This window comes from Colossoma macropomum, unplaced genomic scaffold (assembly GCF_904425465.1).
Source record: "Colossoma macropomum unplaced genomic scaffold, Colossoma_macropomum, whole genome shotgun sequence".
In the NCBI taxonomy this organism is placed as follows: domain Eukaryota; kingdom Metazoa; phylum Chordata; class Actinopteri; order Characiformes; family Serrasalmidae; genus Colossoma; species Colossoma macropomum.
The window spans coordinates 18,427,263-18,446,585 of NW_023494790.1; the positions used below are offsets into that span (position 1 = coordinate 18,427,263).

The 19,323-nt window shown below is 41.7% G+C and overlaps 1 protein-coding gene across 2 annotated transcripts; it reads left to right on the plus strand.

Moving 5' to 3' along the window:
* Positions 1-1,697: 1,697 nt before the first annotated feature.
* Positions 1,698-17,009, plus strand: foxn2b (forkhead box N2b). 2 transcript variants are annotated; one of them, XM_036572431.1, is made up of 7 exons: positions 1,703-1,860; positions 8,331-8,733; positions 9,385-9,983; positions 11,037-11,161; positions 11,724-11,779; positions 12,137-12,205; positions 13,817-17,009. In XM_036572431.1, the coding sequence occupies exons 3-7, from the start codon at positions 9,399-9,401 to the stop codon at positions 14,173-14,175; spliced, it is 1,194 nt and encodes a 397-aa protein (XP_036428324.1). In that variant the 5' UTR covers positions 1,703-1,860; positions 8,331-8,733; positions 9,385-9,398; the 3' UTR covers positions 14,176-17,009. The 2 variants fall into 2 exon arrangements, with proteins under 2 accessions (XP_036428323.1, XP_036428324.1); XM_036572430.1 differs by lacking the exon at positions 8,331-8,733 and having other exon boundaries at positions 1,698-1,860.
* Positions 17,010-19,323: the final 2,314 nt, after the last annotated feature.

Consider the following 19,323-nt stretch of genomic DNA (forward strand, 5'->3'; position numbering starts at 1 on the left):
TAAGCAACCCTGCTAAAACAAAACCTGTAGAAACCGTTTTGTTTCTGTTGGTTCCTGATGGTTGTGTAATGTGTTTTGGCTTTTTTAATGTGTTAATATCACAAAGTAAAGGATCCTAATGGTTTAACAGGTGACCAGTGGCTGATTCTAAATGCATTTGATGTTTTCCTAATGGGATCTAAAGCTGTTCTACAGGAACTAGTGGTGTCTATTGGAAATCATCATGCCAATTCTCATTAGAAAGCAAATGTTTTAATCCTAATGGTCTGTAATGGTAAAACAGTAGTCAGAGCTGCCTTGAATTCTCTGTTTCAGTCCTCCTGAATTTGTATTTCATGTGCATATTTTCTGTGTGTTTTGCCATGTTAGCGCAACCTAAGCCAGCGCCCATCTGTCCTCATTGCCCTCTGCAGAAGCAGACAAACATCTGCTTACTAACCCCCCTCTTATAACCCCCTATACCCCACTCCCCTCACCACAGATCAATCATTCCACAGTGGGAGGCAACATATATAGAACATACAACACCTCGGACTACTGGTGCTGCTGTCTGCGGTAGATACTGTTTATGAGACCACATTTGAAAATGTGAGTTCGTGCTGACGGATGTTGAACTATATTTCAAGCTGCCTCTTTTGTGTTTATTGCAGTATTGACACTTTCCGTCTACAGAATTCCTTTATTCTCCGGGTTTCTATCTGAGAATAAATTCTGAATTGACCTCTAAATAGGAGGACTGAAGGGGAGATAATGACTGGGTGACTGGGTCAATATGTAGACTCACAGTGTGTTATCTCCGTCCACTCCAGCCTAAGCCATTATGAGCAGCACAGCACTTATGTAAGTTTGGCGGCTAAACGCTAGAACGATTCTACGTCACCACGCGAAATTCCATTTCAGGCGCTGCCTCCAGGACTCCCCCCGCCGAATGACGTCACGAGAATAGAGCTAAGGCCTCTCCTTCAGAGCTAAACATTCCCTGAACGGTAATGTGTGCAGGAATAGCGAGTTATGTCATACATAAACTACATATAGGTTGAAAGCAACGACGGGTATTCCCCTTTTTTTCTTTATTAGCGTGAATGATTCGAATTTTTGTTTAGTTTTTATTGGGTCACAACAATACAAAGAAACATTGTTTGTTGGGAGGGTGAAAAGTTACATATATGCATTAAGTGAAAACAAAAAATAGTAAAAAATATAGAAATAGTTTTTATAGCCTTTTTCTTCTTCAAAATTTCGACTGCCATAATATAGTGTTTGGATTCCAAGATGTGGAACAACAATATAAGGCCACTTCTTACTGAATTTAAATTTGTGAATAAAGAATTTAGCAAGAAAAGCGACAGACGTGACCGCGGAGCGCGTGACGTCACACGGCCCGATTTAACTGTATTTCTGCTGGCTGGTATGTCGATATGGCCGGGTCCGCTAATGTACGATGAAAATTAATATTAAAACTTTACAAAGCGTAAGGTAAAAAAGAAGCGGTAAAGCGTGGTGCCAACATGGAGTGAACGGCGGACAGCGATCGCTTAGGTTTGCTAAAAAAAAAAAAGTGCTACCGCGCTGCGGCAGTTGTCAGGGGAGATCGGAGAGCAGCGCTGTGATTGGCTGAAGTGGCCCTGTTGCCTTGGCGACGGCGGGGGGAGTATGGTAGCGTTGCTGTGCAGCGTGATCTCTGCGCCGCGCTGCGTGCATGGAGGAAGCAGCTGCTGATCTTTTGACACACACACACACACACACATTCACGCACTCACACACACACAGACACACAGCACAACACGAGAGAGAAAGAGAAGACGACTGCATGAACGCAGCGAGGCTCCGTCGGCGGACACGACCTTAGAATGCACGAGTGTAAGTGAACGTCTCTTCATTTCTCCTCTGATAAATGTGAGCCTGTCAGTTTCGACACAGGCTGCTCCGAATAACACGTTTCACACAACGACAACATAACCTGTGATATATAAACCCCTCACAGTTAACTGCGGGCTTCGGCGAATATTCAAGTGCTCAGCTCGGTGTTTATTCGGTGTACTTTCCTTCTGGAGTGTGTGTAACGTTACCGAGCGATTTTACTTCTGTTTTGTTTCACCGTAAGAAAAAAAGAATCACCCGAATTTCGGACCATGTGATCCAGCTAGCTCGCCTTAACTAAGTTGACTCAGTGGAATGCACACGCTTTGCCTTTAAGCTTACACAACACGTTCAGTCAGTCAGCAACAAAAATGAAACTGTACATTTAAATGTGTTTTAAATACGCACGTATATATTTCGATAGCGTTCAGACAAAGAATGATATTCAGCAGAAGGTATTTTAACGCGAACTGAGCGCCGTTTCTCTGAAGAAGCCACGCATTAGCCCTTATGCTACGGGAGCTAGCTTAGCTTAGCTCCACCTGGTCCCAGAGCTTTCGGCTGCTGTTATTATTTTTGTTTTGTTTTGTATGTTTTTGTCCTTTTTGAGAGTCACACCTATACACATATCGTTTACTGAACACTTAACGGTGGGTTATGGTTCAGTGTGCGCCAAGGTGGTCGATGGAAGTCTTCACGTTTAAGTACTTTAGCTACTTTATTTTGTTGACTCATCATCTATTCAGAAAGCTGAATAGCACGTCCGTGGAGCAGACACGAGAATACCACTGAAAAAGGGGGTAGGGTTGTATATCTGAAAGGTTATTAGTGAAGGTTACAGTGCTGTCCATTTTGTTTCGAGTGGTGAGAATCTAGGGCGACTATGTAAGAGGAGAGTGGAGGGTGGGGGCTGCTATTGTTACTTTTTGTTTCCCTATTCGTGTGGTTGTCTAACATCGGTGGCCTTTCATTCCCACACGGCATTTTAAAGTGAAGGTGAAACTGAGCTCTTGATAACAAAATGTGCTGTCCGCTCGAGCAGGCAGCGTATCCGGCAGGCTGGCCTGATTATGTGCGTATGAGTGACACTGACACGTGGTCAGAAGGAGCTCATAGCTGGGCAGGACGAGCAGGCAACTCCTGTCACATGACCAGCGCGTTGAGAGTTCTGCTTTCATGGCCGAGAGAGTATCCACTTCAACAGCCCGCTCTGTAAACACACAAACACCCACATACAGAGTTGGTCACTTCACCCGGGCAGTGCAGGAGGCCCTAGAGTTCAGTGCTGGTCTAGGTTAGTGTGGATTCTTCATGATAGTCTTGCTGATCAATGGCACTGTTTGGTAACAACTCATGAAAGTCATGTTTCACTTCAGTACGATATGAAGTGTCTCAATTCAGTACCTTTTTCCAACAGAAATGCCAGAAAATGTTTATTCGATTATTTAGCACTGTAAAAGTACAATATTTGGGTACTGTAGAGTTTTGCCTGATCCTTTCAGACTTAAGCCTCAGAAAGCAAGATTCCAGCTAACTTTATACTTAGTTCAATCTAACCCTAAATTTTCACGTTGAGGTCACATCACCTCGACAAAGTAGACTGCACACCTAACCTGCTCCAGGGACAGGTTAAGTTTGGGATTTCAGATCATAAACAGCTCTTGGACCAAACACGGAGAGCCTTCTGATAGAAGTGGACACCTCCGGTACTTTTGGGGTCACTTTTTTCCTTAGTGATGTTTGTGACATCAATTACATGAAAAATGTCACTTCTCAGCAGAGAAAGCATAGATATCAAGTATGTAAAGCAGTTATTACTCCAATAAGCACTAACATGGTGTCTGTGATGATAGTACTACTACCTATAATTAATACTTTCTACATATTTATGTAGTATGACTTCATTTTCCTTCTTTGAAAAATAAGCCTCTCTACTCCTCCTCATGTTTCATGTGATCGGCTGTTTGTCATAAACCTTTTGCTTTCATGTGCATGCGCACCAGGATTTATCATAGCTCCAATGTCTATTCCTGTGTTATCAGAGAAGGTTAACCATGATCATAAAATGAGTTAACCATGACTGCATTTGTTGTTTTGTGAAGCTAAAACTTAGTCCAGAGTCCTGTCTTAGTAGAACGTGCTGCATGAGCCAGGCCCTTGATTTCTTAGTAGCGTATAAACCTCAAACAAAAGAGATGTTTTAGTGCTACAATCAATAGCCATGAACAAATATGTTAGCCTCAGAGTGACGTACAAGCCATGAGCTAACATACTAGTCCTGATACGGTAATACAGTGCAGTATGTTACAGTATGACACGTGTTGTTACACCTCTACGCTTTGGTTAAGTTTACTTATTTGGCCATCATTGAGCTAATTTCATCACTGAAAGGACATCCACGTCTGTCCATCAGTTCAACAGCTCAAAGATTTTGATCATCATCACCGAGTCCATGTTCTTATGGCAATGCCAATTGGTTCAGAAAGGGATTTGTCCAGTGTGTTTTTCTCAAGACCTGACTCCCATGCTGGATTAATGAACAGCGCGATAGCCGCCTCTTTATTGCTGCTCTCTGGAGGGCTCTTGTAGGGCACAGCAAATGATCCCTTGCTTATTGCTGCTCTCCTGACACCAGGCTGGGAAATTAATTAGTCTCATTATGACTCTCACAATGACAGATATGTTCTGGTGTTCTTGTTCTTTCTCTCAGTGACTGAAAAATGCAGAGTGGGGGATTTAGTTTAACATTCTCCATTGTGGTTGCTGAAAAACTATCACCTCTAAATCAAAGGCTGAATCACCCACATCTTTGAATTATTACACCTCTCTTTTTCTAGATGGGGTAAGGATCCTTGGAAAAAAGTGTATCAAGCTCTTTATCAAATATAGCCATTTGGTGGCTGTAGTCATAACTCCAGTCTTTCATATTAAAGAAGTGCTTTGGCTTGTCAAAATGCAATATGAATGAATGTCTTTTTAACGCTCTTGCATGGTACTTATGTAAGTGAACCATTTTGCACTTCCAAAACACATCACAACTCAACAAGCAAGCCTGACTTGTGTCCTAGCTTTCAACGAGTAACGACTGTGTCCTTTGTCTGGAGACCCCTCCTCCTCCCATCTTCTCGTTATGGCCCAGCTGCACATATTTCTCATCTGCAGTTAGCCTCTTTTTGTTTCTCGTGCCCTCAGCGACAGACCGAGAGGTGCAACTCACATCCCCAGGAGGCTGGAACGCTTTGGTTGCCATGGCTACGTGGTGACACTGGGGCGTGGTAATCAAATATAGGCGCTGCTCTGGATTTCAGTTGCAAATGTGAGCCCCCAAGTTTGACTAGGTAGCGTCGCCCCCCGAACGCGCCCCCAACCCCCACCCTCCCTCAGCTCAGCCTGGAGTACTCAGTCTTCTCCCTTTCTCTACCATCTCTCTCTTTCCCTCTGAAGGATTTAGGTCTTTAGAGCAGCCGGCAGGGCCATCAGGGCCCCTCTGCCCATTAACAGTGATGCTAATGTTAAGCGGTGCCTTGATGCAAAGGTCCAGCCCCAGCCCTGTAGCCCCTGTGTCACCCTGGTTACAATGGTCTCCATTGTTTAGGTCACTCCTGCCTGAATAAACTGGGTGTGTTTAATTGAGATGGCAGAGTGTGAGAGTGACACAGGATGGGAAGCAGGCAGCACGCTGGTGGGACAGCATGCACTACGACTGTGTGCTATATTTGTGTACTTAAGAATGTTTATGTGCCACAGGAAATGTGTCTAGAAATAGCTTTTGCACTGTCCTGTTGATACATGGGTGCTAGTTATTGAGTTACATTGGCATGTCTTGAAATTATGCTCATTTGCAGTAATAGTTCTTCAGCTTTCTTTTATTTCTATCACTTTTGTTTTACTTTATTTTGGGTCATTGAGATATTTGTGCTCAACAAATTTAATTAAGCAAAAATATATACAGTTGAAATTACCTTCAAGTCAAAACTTTAGCAGCAGTTGACCTCCTTATGAATTAAAATTCCAGTTCATGTCAGTGAATGCAACCTACTAGGAGCACAAGGCATAATTTAAGTTCTGCACTCTAAATGTTTTTGTTGTTGTTTTTTTGTAATATTTGGCCTTCTCCTAAAAAAGAAATCCAACTCATTTTGACACAGTATCCTTGAGGTTTAGGATTACAGCTTTTCAGATTCCGGAGCACTTTCTTCTGAATATGGCTAAGTAGCTTGGATTCTGAAACGTAACCACGTGTTGTGGGAAACAGGACCCTAAACAAATCATCAACAACTGAGACTTTGTGTTGTACGAGGCAGTGAGGGGTAAATGTAACGCCACTAAGTGTAGTTTCAAAGTTTGTCAGAATTCTTTGCAGAATTTTTCATAAGAAAGGCGACAGATCCATTAGTTTCTGTCAGACACCTCCCCGGTGTCAGGGACCGTGCCAAAGAGAATATCTAAATCCAGGATGGATTTGTAAGTGAAAAAGTTTTGGTATCAATAGCAGTTATTAATCTCCAGCTGCTGTGTAATGAGGGTAGGTGACCTTCCTGCTGGGCTGTCAGATCAACTCTCTCAGCGCTCTACTGAAACACCAGGAGCCAATGACTCATGCCTGATGCTCTGCAGCCCAGTTCTGACAGCGATAAGAACGTGCAGAACAGAAAATCTTTCCTGCAAGAGTTTCTCGCAAAGACCCGCTGGCTGAGGTGGGCTGATTAGACATGCTGGGCCACGCAGTGCACTTTTCACGCAGAGTGTCGTCATGCTGTTTTATTACCAGCGAGCAATTGCTTCCCCAGCCCTGAGTAAAAGAAGCAGTTCAGCGTTGCATTAATCCTCTCTTAAACATTGATGGAAATTAGGCCGTCAGAGCTGGATGACGAGAGGGGGAATAGGTGGATGTTGGATATTTTTAGAAAATACATTTATTTAAGAAAGGTTTTTTCCTCTGGGAAGTGATAGACCAGCAATACTTTCAATGTTGTTGGATTTTACTTAAATACTGTTAGAATGGAAGAACATAACTGACTGCCTTTGACTGCAATTCTTATTTATAGCCACAAAAAAAACAGCAAGGCCTTGCTTTTGTGGTTGCATTTGTTGGAAAGTTCCATGCCCATAAGTTGGCTATTCAAATGAGCGTGTGTGTGTGTGTTTTGAAACTGCTCCACCCGTAGACAATGTGTGTGTTTGTGTTTGAAGTGGCTGTGGACCATTGAGTGCTGTCATTAGCACTGTCTCTTTTTGTGGATGGAGAGCTTGTAGATGTGCTGATGAGCTTGCAGGAGCAGGTTGGCTTTGTCTTGCTAATGGAGGTTAATGAGAGCCAGTGTGTGATGCCGGGATCAGAGCAGAGACAGGGAAAGCAGGGCATCCAATAAAAACATATCCTACATTTTTCTTGTAGTCTGCCCCCCCTGAGGGTAATATATGATACTTGTGTTGGTTTGTGTAGTGAAAACAGTCATAATTAATTTTATTTGACAATTTTCCAACCAAATTTATCATTTAGGCTGTTTAATTTACTGTGCTTTTAAGACTGATATATGTGAAGACCGATTGGCTGCCCTGCATTGTCAGGCCTGAAACACTGCTTAAAACTTTAATGTAAATGGGCAGAGATAAACTGTTGTTCGCTGAATAGGCAGATTTACATAAATGTGTTGGTTTTCAAATTCAAAACTAGCTGTATTTGCAGCTTAGTGTCTATATGTGAAATATATGGACCGGGGAGTGAATATGTTTTGAAGCGATGTTTACATAATACACCAATCACTTTTATTTTTAAACTATATTTTCCAGGGTATGTGTTCTTTACAATATGCATTTGCCTGAATAAGCTGCTATTGTATTGCTCTTTATGGGGGGAAAGGGAAAAACTGAAGTACCCCTTTTCCCCCATAAGAGGCAATGTCTAAGTTTAAACCAAGATTCTGAGTACTTAGCCTTGAGTCTGAGTAATCAACTGAAAATAAGTTTTCTCATGCTCTGCTCTAGCTGATTATTTTGTCAACAACAAGAGTTTCTCACATGAACAGGAAGAGGTTTTTTTTACTTGTGTCTAGGGTGTTTTAGAAAAAAAAGTCTTGAAAGAGGAAGAAGCACCCCTCCCCTTTCCTTCTCCCCTGCTCCATTTTCCAAAGAGAGTGAGATAGACACGGAGATGGACAGAGTGAAGGAGATAGGTAGGCTAGAGAAAGAGAGAGAGAGAAAGATTCAGAGCAGCACTTTAGGTGATTATTTATTTATTGATGTACTGTATGGTTTCCATGGCAGTGGCTCATTTGAGTGGTTGTACCGGTAGGAAGAGAAGAGAGGCAGTCACTTTTCCCCGGCAGCCAGACCTCCTTTGCTTGAGCTGATTATTTATTCATCAGTGTATTCTTTGTGATTTCCGTGGCTGTCCATCAGAGGAAGCCATTTAGTCTGCATCTGAGCAGTGCTCTGATTGGTCTGCTTGGGCTGTTGTCTCTCTCCAGGACTCCAGGGGCTTCCTGTTCCTCCAGGCTGTCTGGGGCCGCCTCGCTGCCTGTGGCCATGACCAGGGAGATGTGGCCTGGCTCTCACACAACCTCTTTGTCCTTCTCTGTCGCTCGGTTTTGCAGAGGGCATTACTGAGCCATGAATGCAGGCGCAGGGTTTCGTGCTGTGTTTCTACACGGCTTCGATCTGCAAGGCTTTTCTGCTGAATACACACCCAATGTGTTGTTGCGAACAGAAGGAGAGGATCACAGTCCTTTCAGGCACTCAAGTAGACTCCTGAGAGGCCCTTAACTTTGTCTTGAGAATCCTCTCAAGAGCCTCTCAATTCTCCTAAGAAAGGAGAGGGCAAGGAGAGCAGAAGATAGGCGTAACGGCTGACAGTGTCCAGTGACAAATCAGGTTAAAATGGCAAAATATCAGATGATCTCGTAGGGTTCCTTAAAAGAATTTTGGATTATCTCAAATTTGATTTTGTAGCCCCAGCCTCAATCCATACCTTCCATGGTTAGGGTCAGAGGTATGCCTTGAATACTGTTCAGTTATTGTACACCATTTAATAGGGTGTAAAATAAGCAGTTTGCAGTCTAATACGAAAAAGAAAAGAAATAAAAAAATCACACAAGCACTCTGATAGCATGTATCCAGATTAGTTTTGGTCATTGACAGTGGTTTACACATAAGACACTAAATAAGAGACACTTAAAAGAAAACAATGAGGGAATAGTAGATACAATTTTATTTTTAAATACACTGTAAAACAAATGTTCATTTTCCATGTTTATTACTGTATCAAAACTTACACCCTGTATGCCATATGACCATTTGAATGAAGAAGGCCACATCACACAGAAACACCAAAGATTTTTTGAGTGAAGCAAACACCAGTGATTTATCTCATCACTGAAATTCATGAACCCTTACAGTTAACTAATTGCAAAGACCATTTAATGACTTGTATAAATGAATTATAAATGGTAACCCTGCTGTCAGTCTATTTTCCCTTTTGTCTGTAAACTGGAATCTCATTAACACATGTGTTTGCCTCCATAGATCCTCTTGGTTTGATGGGTCCAATAATCGGCATGTCTCCAGATAAGAAAGCTGAATCTCCAGGATCTCAGGGTGTGTGTGGAGCAGGGACTCTCCCAGAAGCAGAAAGCGCCTCCAGCCCTATGGCCACTAGCCTGGACCGGATTGGCCCTACCGGAGTGGCGGGTGTGTCTAGGGCGGAGCCTGAGGACGATGAGTTAACCAATCTGAACTGGCTCCATGAGAATCTCCTGCAGAACTTCACTCTGGGAGGACCTGAAGCACAGTCCTGCAGTGGGCCTTTGTTTGACATTGAGGGCAGTATTAGCTCACCCCATGGCCACAGTTTGTCCTCATCCTCCTCTTCTTCTGTTTCATCCGGAAGTCCAGGCAGTGAAAGAGATCCCCTCAAATCGAAGCCCCCTTTTTCCTTCTCGCTTCTCATCTACATGGCTATTGAGCAGTCTCCTAGCAAATCTCTTCCTGTAAAAGACATCTATGGCTGGATTCTGGAACACTTCCCTTATTTCTCTAGTGCCCCCACTGGCTGGAAGAACTCGGTGCGCCACAACCTGTCCCTAAACAAGTGCTTCCGCAAGGTTGAGCGAAGCCTAGGGAAGGTAAGAGGACCACAGAGGGAAATAAGCATGATCGGGTGCCCAGTCCTGGCTTGGATATCTACTACCCTGGAGAGTAAATATCCAACATACCTGGCTCAAATATTCAGATGCCTCTGGATGCCTTCATTACCTGGATCAGGTGTTTTTAATTAGGTTTCTTGCTACACTGTGCAGGGTCGTAGATCTCCAGGACGAGACTTGGTCACCCCTTTTCTACTAAATGGACCTTACTGTTTAGGAACCACATAAGGCAGAGGTCTTAAATACAAAGGGCTGGTGTGGCTACAGGTTTTTGCTCCAGTTACACTTAATTAGTTCAGCTCAGTCTTCAAACAGTTGTTCAGTTATATGTGTGTTCTTGCTTGGTTGGAATGAAAACTTGCAGCCACAGTGCTCTTTTGCAGATAAGATTTGTGACCCTTAATATAGAATATAGAGGAGCGATAGCAATTTAGCAAGCACATTCAATTAACCATTGAGCAGAGGTGCAGGAGAGCTGAACTTTCATTTCATTTTGGTGTGAACTGAAGAAAGCAAAATGCCTTGATAATGTGTTGCTTTAACATGTGTCTGTGTGAGTGTGTGAATCTGTGGGTTTCATATGGAGCAGCCTGGTGTCTGTTGCCATGGCGATGTTTCCTCTTTCCTGTTTATGAGCACGGCTGGTGATTTGAGTCAAGGTCATATCACCCCTGCAGGACCACACCTCAAAGAGGTGATGAGCCTGTTTTATGAACACACACCAGAATGTGCCCTCACATGTCCAGACACATATGCACACAGAGGCAAATGCTGTAAAGATCTGTTCTGTTCTGTTGTGCTGCCTGAGAATGGTTTGTGGCTTTTGAAGTATGTATAAATATTATGTATGATTGAGCCTCACAACAAAAAATATAGCTGTAGCCTGTTGTTGTGGAGCAGGTGTGCGGTTATGTGAATAAACCACACAACGAAATCTAGTCATAGTGCTTCCTGAAAGCTCTGTCCCAATCTTAGCTTGCTGATGTCAGACTGGTTTCTTGGAATTTAAACCCCTCCCCCTCTTTCATTCAGACCAATGGGAAAGGCTCTCTGTGGTGTGTTCATCCTGAGTTCCGGCCCACTCTGATGCAAGCCCTGAAGAAACAGCATTTCCCAAATGCACATGCCTTGTACACCCCACCTGCCTCTCCTCCCAGGTACATTCAACCTGTAGCTTTTGAAGAGGAATGGTATTGACAGCCACTGTTATTCCATACCTTTCATTTCCAGTTGTTCACTTTGGAATAAATTGTCCAAATAGCAATAATTCGTTTTTTTTTTATTACTAATGCACAGTTTTGAAGGGTATGATGGGATTTGGAATATAATAAATGAACTGTAATTGTTATGATAATATATTTGCTATTTGCTATGCTAATTTACTGGCAAAAGCAAAATTCTTAGGTTTATGTATGAAGAGGTTCATTCCAAAACGCTGTGTATTTGTACAAAAAGTCCATTCCATTACTGTGTAAACAGTAATTCCAGTCTCATTTGTGTATTCAGGGTATTTTTAAAAGTCTGTTTGAATCACACCAAAATAATCTAATTGAATTGTGGAGAAAATGTGGAGAACGCTTATTGAACTGAATTATTGTAAGGTCAGAGATTTACACCCCTGGTATTTACCACGCCTGTCTAAAGCAACTGTGTCAGCATTGTGCAGTGTGCTATATTGTATACTGTGTAAGTAATACCTGCCTCTTGCTTTCCCCGTAGTGCCTCATCTCCTCCTCGTCACCTGTTCACCCTGGAGCAGGGCTACTCTACGAAAGGTAAGAGGACTTAACTACTGCGCCTCAGTGCATTAGTTCTGTTCTGGAGGACTTAAAGCGGGTCATATCCTTCACACACCATTAGCAAATGTATCATTACACATTTAAGCATATCACTCATCTCGGCTCCTTTTGTTCAGTTCATCCTCTGCCGGTCCACACTGCGCGCAAATGCCATCTCTCTCCTGTATTTTGTAGCCTTGACAACCAAGGCACTGGTGCTTTTGTAATGAGGGATCGCTCTGGCTTCAAGTGACTCATTCACTCACACACACACACACACACACACACGATCACTCAGTCTAGTGCACTGACAGTTGAAACCTGTGTCCATCCAATGTTTCTTTCTCTTTTCAGAATCTGATTTTGATGCTGCCACTGCAATGATGCTCTTAAAGTCTGCCTCTGAGCAGAACATTGACCCATGTAAGAGAACACCATTATATAGATATCATACATCATTCTGCCTCCTCCCATTCTCTCCTCTCCTCTTTTTGTGTTACATCTGTTTTATTTTCTATGCATGAATGTGACTTCATATTCACAGTGTAGGCATGTACACTGAGTTGCCAGTTCATAACGTACACCTACTTTGTACCTACAGTCTTTGGTCATTTTATCACATACATCTACAATATAGGTGCACTTTGTAGGTTTACAGTTACATCACTGTAGCAAATCTGTTGCTATACACAACCAACCTCCTGTTAACCATCCTCCCTAGCCAATAGGGACCAACATAGGACCACAGCTGATCATATATTTTGGGGGGAACATTCTCTGCACAGCAGTAAGCTAACACCAACATGGTAGTGGTGTGGTATTGTATGTGGTGCAGGTACGAGTGTATCAGCCACAGCAGTGTAGCCGGCATTTTTAAAAACCTCTGTGTTACTGCTGGGTTGTATGGAAGCTCTGAAGGATAAGGTGAAAAACAATGAATCGAAAGTGCCTTTCAGAGTTGCCCTGTGTTATTTTTTTCTGCATGTATTACATACCAAAACAGCCAAAAAATATTTCTAGCTACAACCAAGGTACTTTTTTTTAGCTATAAGCAAGGTCCTCTCCCTCAATTTTTTCCACCATGGAATGAAAAAAGAAAGATTAGCTAACAATTAGCATGCCTTACCAGCTTTGACCAACAGGGACAGCTTTTTTTTTTTCTTTCACACTGCAGGGACCAAAAAATAAAGAAAAAGCTAAGTGGCTAATGTTCACCATGCAATGCCATCTTTGACCAGACCAGCAGGGGCTGGACAGGATGTTGGAAATTGTGCATGACAGAAGATGAGCTATAAGCAAGGTTTCAATCCAAATGTTTCACAAATTAGAAGTGAATTTCTGATGAGTCGGTAAAAAGTACAAATTATTCAGTGTTTCCATCAACTGCTCTTATCTCTTCCAGAGATAACGTTATGCTCTTGCATCGTACTTAAGACAAGAGTCTCGTTGAATGTGTGTCAAGGCGTTCGAACCTTTATTAGCTTTCGGTACAGCTTGACAGCCCTCTATTAACTGTGCATGATTGTAGTACTAACAGTTCAGAGACAGCAAGCAGGAGCGGCTGGTCACTCCCACTTTGCCATCACACACCAAACCCCTGGGAATGTCAGTCCAGACGTAGCGTTGATGCATATATTGAGTGTATATTTTCATCTGCTTGATGTTTCATCAGATGGAGTGGAAACATGTATGCCGCTACATCATTAAGTCATGTCAACACTGTGCTCTTGTGATCTGGTCAATCTGGCCAGCAGTAGTCCCATGTTGGTCCCTTTACGTTGATGGTAAAGAGTGGTTGATAAATTATTAATTGTGCATAGCAGCAGATGGGCTAAAATTAATAATTATGTATACATACAAAGTGCGCCTGTGTAGTAGGTTTACCTGATAAAATGGGTGCCCAACACACTGCCACTCAGTGTATGTGAATGATATTTCTGTCCATTTTTGAGTTTGTATCATTTGTATTTATAGTTTTGTTTCTCTTAAGCTACTGTAACACCAGTTGTTCTTATCTTAATCTCTTTGCATCAGGTGATCAAGAGGGGCCCATTGACCTGTCGCGCAGGGACCTGGTAGTTGTGAGTCGGGACCCAAAACAGGACCACACCTACAGCAGCTCCTCTGTTTCCCGTTCACCACAGCAGATGCCTCGCTGCCAGGCTGTAGTCTCTAGTCTGATAGCGCATGTGGAGCAAGAGAGAAGGGGTCCAGCCCACAGCAGTGATGACACACCCTGGGGTCATCCGTCAGGGAAGCGGGCCAGACAAGAGTCCAGGCCCGAGGTGGACGAGGAGCTGAAGGAGGCAGCTGGATCTCTCCTGCACCTGGCTGGCATTTGCACCAGTCTGGGCGCATCAAAACGCAAGAGCAGAAAGCTCAACAGTAAATGAAGCCCAGATTCCCCAGCCTGCTGACCCCTTTACCTTTGACCCCTTAATATGTGACTTGTTCTTGTGGCCTGTCTGGCCTCTCTCCTCTGGTTCCCTTCTCGTTGAAGTTAGTTTGTTTGATTTCCTTTTTTTTTTTTCCTTCAAAACCTGGATCAAAATATCCTTATCATCTCATCAATCAGGCAATACTAACACATACACAGGAGAGAAAAGCCATAGTGACACTTTCTTTTGTTGTACAGAAAAGAGTGGAAGAAAAGAAAAGATGGACGTTCAAACAAACCACCACCAACATAAGTTATGCTTTTGAGTAAAAGGATGTGAGAACTTTGGAAAACAAAAAAAAAAGATTAACCCAGAGGAGATTTGCATGCTTCCACATCTAAAAACAACACAAACTTATTTATACTGAGAATGAATGCATGGATTTCACAAACTCCCAAGTGGCTTGGGCTTCATCATAGAGAAAAAAAAGCTAAATATGAAAAAAGAAATATGAAAGTGCCATTGATTTTGGATCTTAAGACTTTGGTTGCGAAATCCGATACAAAGATAAATGCAATAATTAGTTGACCTAAATACTTGTAGTTATTTTATTTTTGTACTGCTGTTTTTTGTATTTTGTCTGGTGAAGATGGCATGTCCCCTGGAGCCCCGTGCTGTCGCAGCTATGATGTCAAAACCATGTGACTTTCCTGCTCCTTTGGATTGGATCAGCGCCGTAATCCTGCCCTCCTGAGCAGTATGATTATTGTGTCATGCAGTTGTGGAGATTAACAGCCTGAAAGCAAAGCTGTTGCTCTTTGCATGCACATTCACTTCAGTATTTATTCACCATTTATCTGTGTAGTCAGTGTAGTCATGTGCCATCACGTTCACCGATTTAACTCCCAGTTCACAGTAATGTCGCTTTAGCGTTAAAGCAAGCATAGGAGACAACACGGTGAGGCAGATACAACTTCTTTCTGTATCTCCAACTCATTAAGTTGCTTAGTCTCTCTGCCATTTAAATAATAATCATCATCATCATCAATACCCGCATCTGGGGCTTCTTCTTGTTTCTGGTGCGAGCTCTGAGAGCAGTCACAGAAGACTAGCTAAAAAAAAAAAATCCCCCGAGTGGACAGTTGTGGGAGCTGTGAGAACTGCTGCTTCTGAGTGAGAAGTAGCATAGCGCTTCACTGCACATACAACCTCCAGAGAGTTCCCTATGCTTGAGAGGAAACCAGAGACAATGGAGACTCTGGTAGAAAACCGGCTGTGGGTCAGACCGAGGCAGCCAAGAGAGGAAAAAACACTCACGTTTCTGCAGCTCTTTTTGGGAGGAAGTCATGGGAACAGACTTACAGGAAGTTGAGCTGATGAGAGAGGAAGTTGAAATGTGTGGCCGAGTTGCTGAGCGATGTTAGAAATGACTGCAGCATGCTGATCAGAATATACTTCTGACCAAAAGTAGATCTGACCTGAGCACAGTGCTGTCCCTATACTGGACTTTATGGACGCTTTGTCCAAACTCATTTTTTTTTATTTCTTTGGAATTCTCAAGGATACTATTGACCACTGCAATTTTTTGAGGGGTTTCAGGTTGCATTCAGGTTTTTAATCTGCCTGAGTAAGTTAAATACCATTGCCATTTATTTCTAGTTAAGTTAACATTAAACCATGTTAATCAGCCACTGCACCTGGCAGGCCAGTAACTGGTACGTGACTACTGAGCCTATTGAACAAAAGCAGCTACTAACACAGCGGCTACTAGAAGGGGGTATACATCGATTTTTTTTTTAAACATTTCTCCATAATTTAATACTTGTATTCATTCAGAGTTTGATGTGAAATGGTTAACTGAAGAGAAACTTTTTTTTATTTTATTTTTTTTAATAATGGTGGTGATATAAATAAGGTGCTGCAGTGTCTACCGTGCAAGAGAACCTAACTGTGTCTTCTGTGTTTTTATCTGTAAAGTTGATAATGTAAAATAGTGGTATATCCAAAAAAATCTGGAGATTTTGCCTACAGCGCCCTGCAAGTACCTGTCTGTCATGAGTGGATTTTAAAAATGCATTGTAGGCCAGAAGTTTTTCATAAAATTATTGTAAAACAGTGTCTCAGGCACCAGGCAGCTTATCTATAACCATTTCGTGTAATAGCTTCCTGTGAGGTAGCATTTTAGAGGCATTAAACACTTCAGATGCTGAGTTCCTGTTATCACCACTGTGAACAATTTTTTTTGCTAGAATGGAGCACTTCACATCATACCCGTCTGAATGACCCTGTTTACATCCTAACAATTTAATTATGAGGAAATTTTTAAAAATCGATGGAATGTCCCTTTAAACTGCCTACTGTTGTGAAGTTGTTGTCCAACCACTTTCACCAAGGCTACCAATTTCCCTTGATCTGTACATAGTGATAACACAGAATGCAAGTATTATTAGAGAGGGTTTAGAGGAGGGCAGAACTGTAGTATTACGTTTGAAGGCAATGAAAGCAGGCACTTGCTTCTCCCAAACCAGTAATATTGAATTAAAGATTCAGCTTCTGGCAACCTCATGATACGGGAGAGTGATAATTGTTTCCCTAATATTATTATTATTATTATTATTATTATTATAATCATTATTATTATCATTATTATTAAGTATGTCCCACGAATTCAGAGCTGCCAATCCAATCAGTTTGCTCGCATATGTCTGCCATGTCTGTCTGACAGACTCAACCTTTTGGTTTTGTAAGCTAACCTCTGTTAATAAAATGTTTATAAAGTTTATTTTTTGCCAAAGATATGCAATTGTTGCATTATATATGGTATTACAGAATAAAAAAGGTTTCTTTTATGTTCGTCTCTCTCACTTGTGATTCAGAAGCATAACTGAGAAGTAGAGAAGTCGGACTTTGAATGATTTTGTAATTAAAAAACTAAAAACAAGCCTGGAATTTGGTTTTATTGAACAATAGTGCCACCTGCTGGGGAAAGTTAGTAAAAATTGGTCTTATCTAAATCATTGAGGAAGTGCTACTTTGACACAGGTCATTAATGGCACTTTGTAATAGCATGGAATGTGTATAGATAAGCAGACAGATACATGTGTAAATGATATTAATTGGTGCAAAATTACCCTTGTGTTTTTTTTCTTTTGCTCTCTGTGTGGTTTTTGCTGTCCACTAGGCCCTTGACCTGCAGCCTTGAACTCCAGGCCTTGGTACTTGAGCCATATCTTCATACCAGATTCCTCTTCCTGTGTGTACTCAGGCTATGGAGCCCAGCTGCAGCTGCCACACACATCCCTTACTCCCACCCAGGCTTTGAAACACTGAAAATTTCAAAAAAGGAAAATGAACAACCGTCCCTCTGTCTTGTTGCCTAGAACCAGTGCAGGTGCAGAGATAAGCTGTGCTGGAACGACCCCTAGCCTGGCGCATAAGCTAAATACAGTGCTTCAGGGTTGCGATTCATGCCAGTTTGGACAAGGACGTGGCAAATATAAAGTAAATTAAAATATTTGGAAACGCTGCTTTTTCTCATTCAGATATATTTTCAGTGCATTTTACACTACAGTACTCCCTTTTTCTGTACTGTTCTGTTTCTGTGTCTCCCTCTGTATCCCTACACAGACATGTCTCTTCTGGTACAACATCTGGACTTGGCTGTGAGGTCACTGTGACACTGAACATACTGGATGTGCTAAACGAAGAAAGATTTGTGATAAGGGATAAGAGGACAAGGTACGGCAGTGTTCTCTTACTAAAGAGCTTATGTTCCACACATCCCTTCTCTAAGGCCTTTTTTTAACGATAAACCTCACACAGAGAGCTGGAGAGTTTCCTGTTATTTGTTGTTTAGATGAGATGCGGTCAATTCAACATCACAGATTTCCAGAACAGAAGGCACCATGTCAGAATACCTGTATTACTCACTGATCTTGTAAGCCTCCACCAAAGAAATTTCACAAAAACTTTTTAAGATTGTTGTTTTGTTTTTTTTTTTACATGTTGTTGTTGTCATAACAAAACTTTGTACCTCTGAAATACATTTAAGGTACATTAACGTGCAAGATTTGTTCCAAGGAATTTTCGACCATTTATTTAGTCTGTTTGTTCTGAAATGTTTGCACAATGTAAAGGACAAAAAATTAGGTTACCAGGTTTTGATATGACAATAACAATATTTGATACAAAGCTGATTTTATGACACAGAGCAAAACATATTTCTAATCTGTCAGATTAAAGATCAGATTAAGATGCCCTCACCTAAAGATGCACCTGAAGGTAGAGCTCAAAGGCTGAGAGAGAGAAACTGTATTCAAGTGCCTCTATATCATAATCTATATGACTTTTTGTATATGCATACACAGAACTGATAGAATATAACCCTAATCTTAATCCTAACTCAGAACATAACTCTAATCTTAATCCTAACTCTAACCTATTAATCTCATTAATTATGTAATGTGAAACAGCTACTTACACAAAAAAGATTATCACACAGTTTGGAATGTGTAATGCTCTTTGTCCATTGGACCTGCTGACAGGTCCTCCTCACAGTGTAATTTAATCCGAGCCTAATATGTGTCTGGATAATTGACCCTTCCACTTAGTAGTTAAGCACTTAATGTCCATTTGTCCAAGCCAAGATAAGTCCTGATTGGCTTTGCGTGGTGGAAGAAAAACATGGAAAATGATTCATACAGCATTACACAGACTGTGTGGTCATTATCTTCCAGGCAAAAACAGTCAGTCATTTTCTTTTAACAGATCAAGTAATCACAGTGATATGACAATGAGGGATTTTGCCACCTTTTTCCTTCACACTGCAAATCCATGTTCAGATTCAGTGTCTGAACTTACAACAGCCGTTGTTGTCAAAACAATACTAACTACCTAATACCAACTGCATTTGGAGTTGAACACTTTTCTTATTGAGGATTATAGATGGATAAAGGCCTTACCGAAGAGCTAACCTTCATACCCATAGCACACTCTAGGTATTAGATGATGCTAGACTACACGAGTGTTGTTAATAATTTCACAGTCTGCCCTTGGATATGTATGTTACATTAATATATTACCGAATATCTTTTCAGCATTTTATTCCAGAGGAGCAACTGTCATATTTTGTCATATTTAAAGGGCCCATATCCTACACTCCCA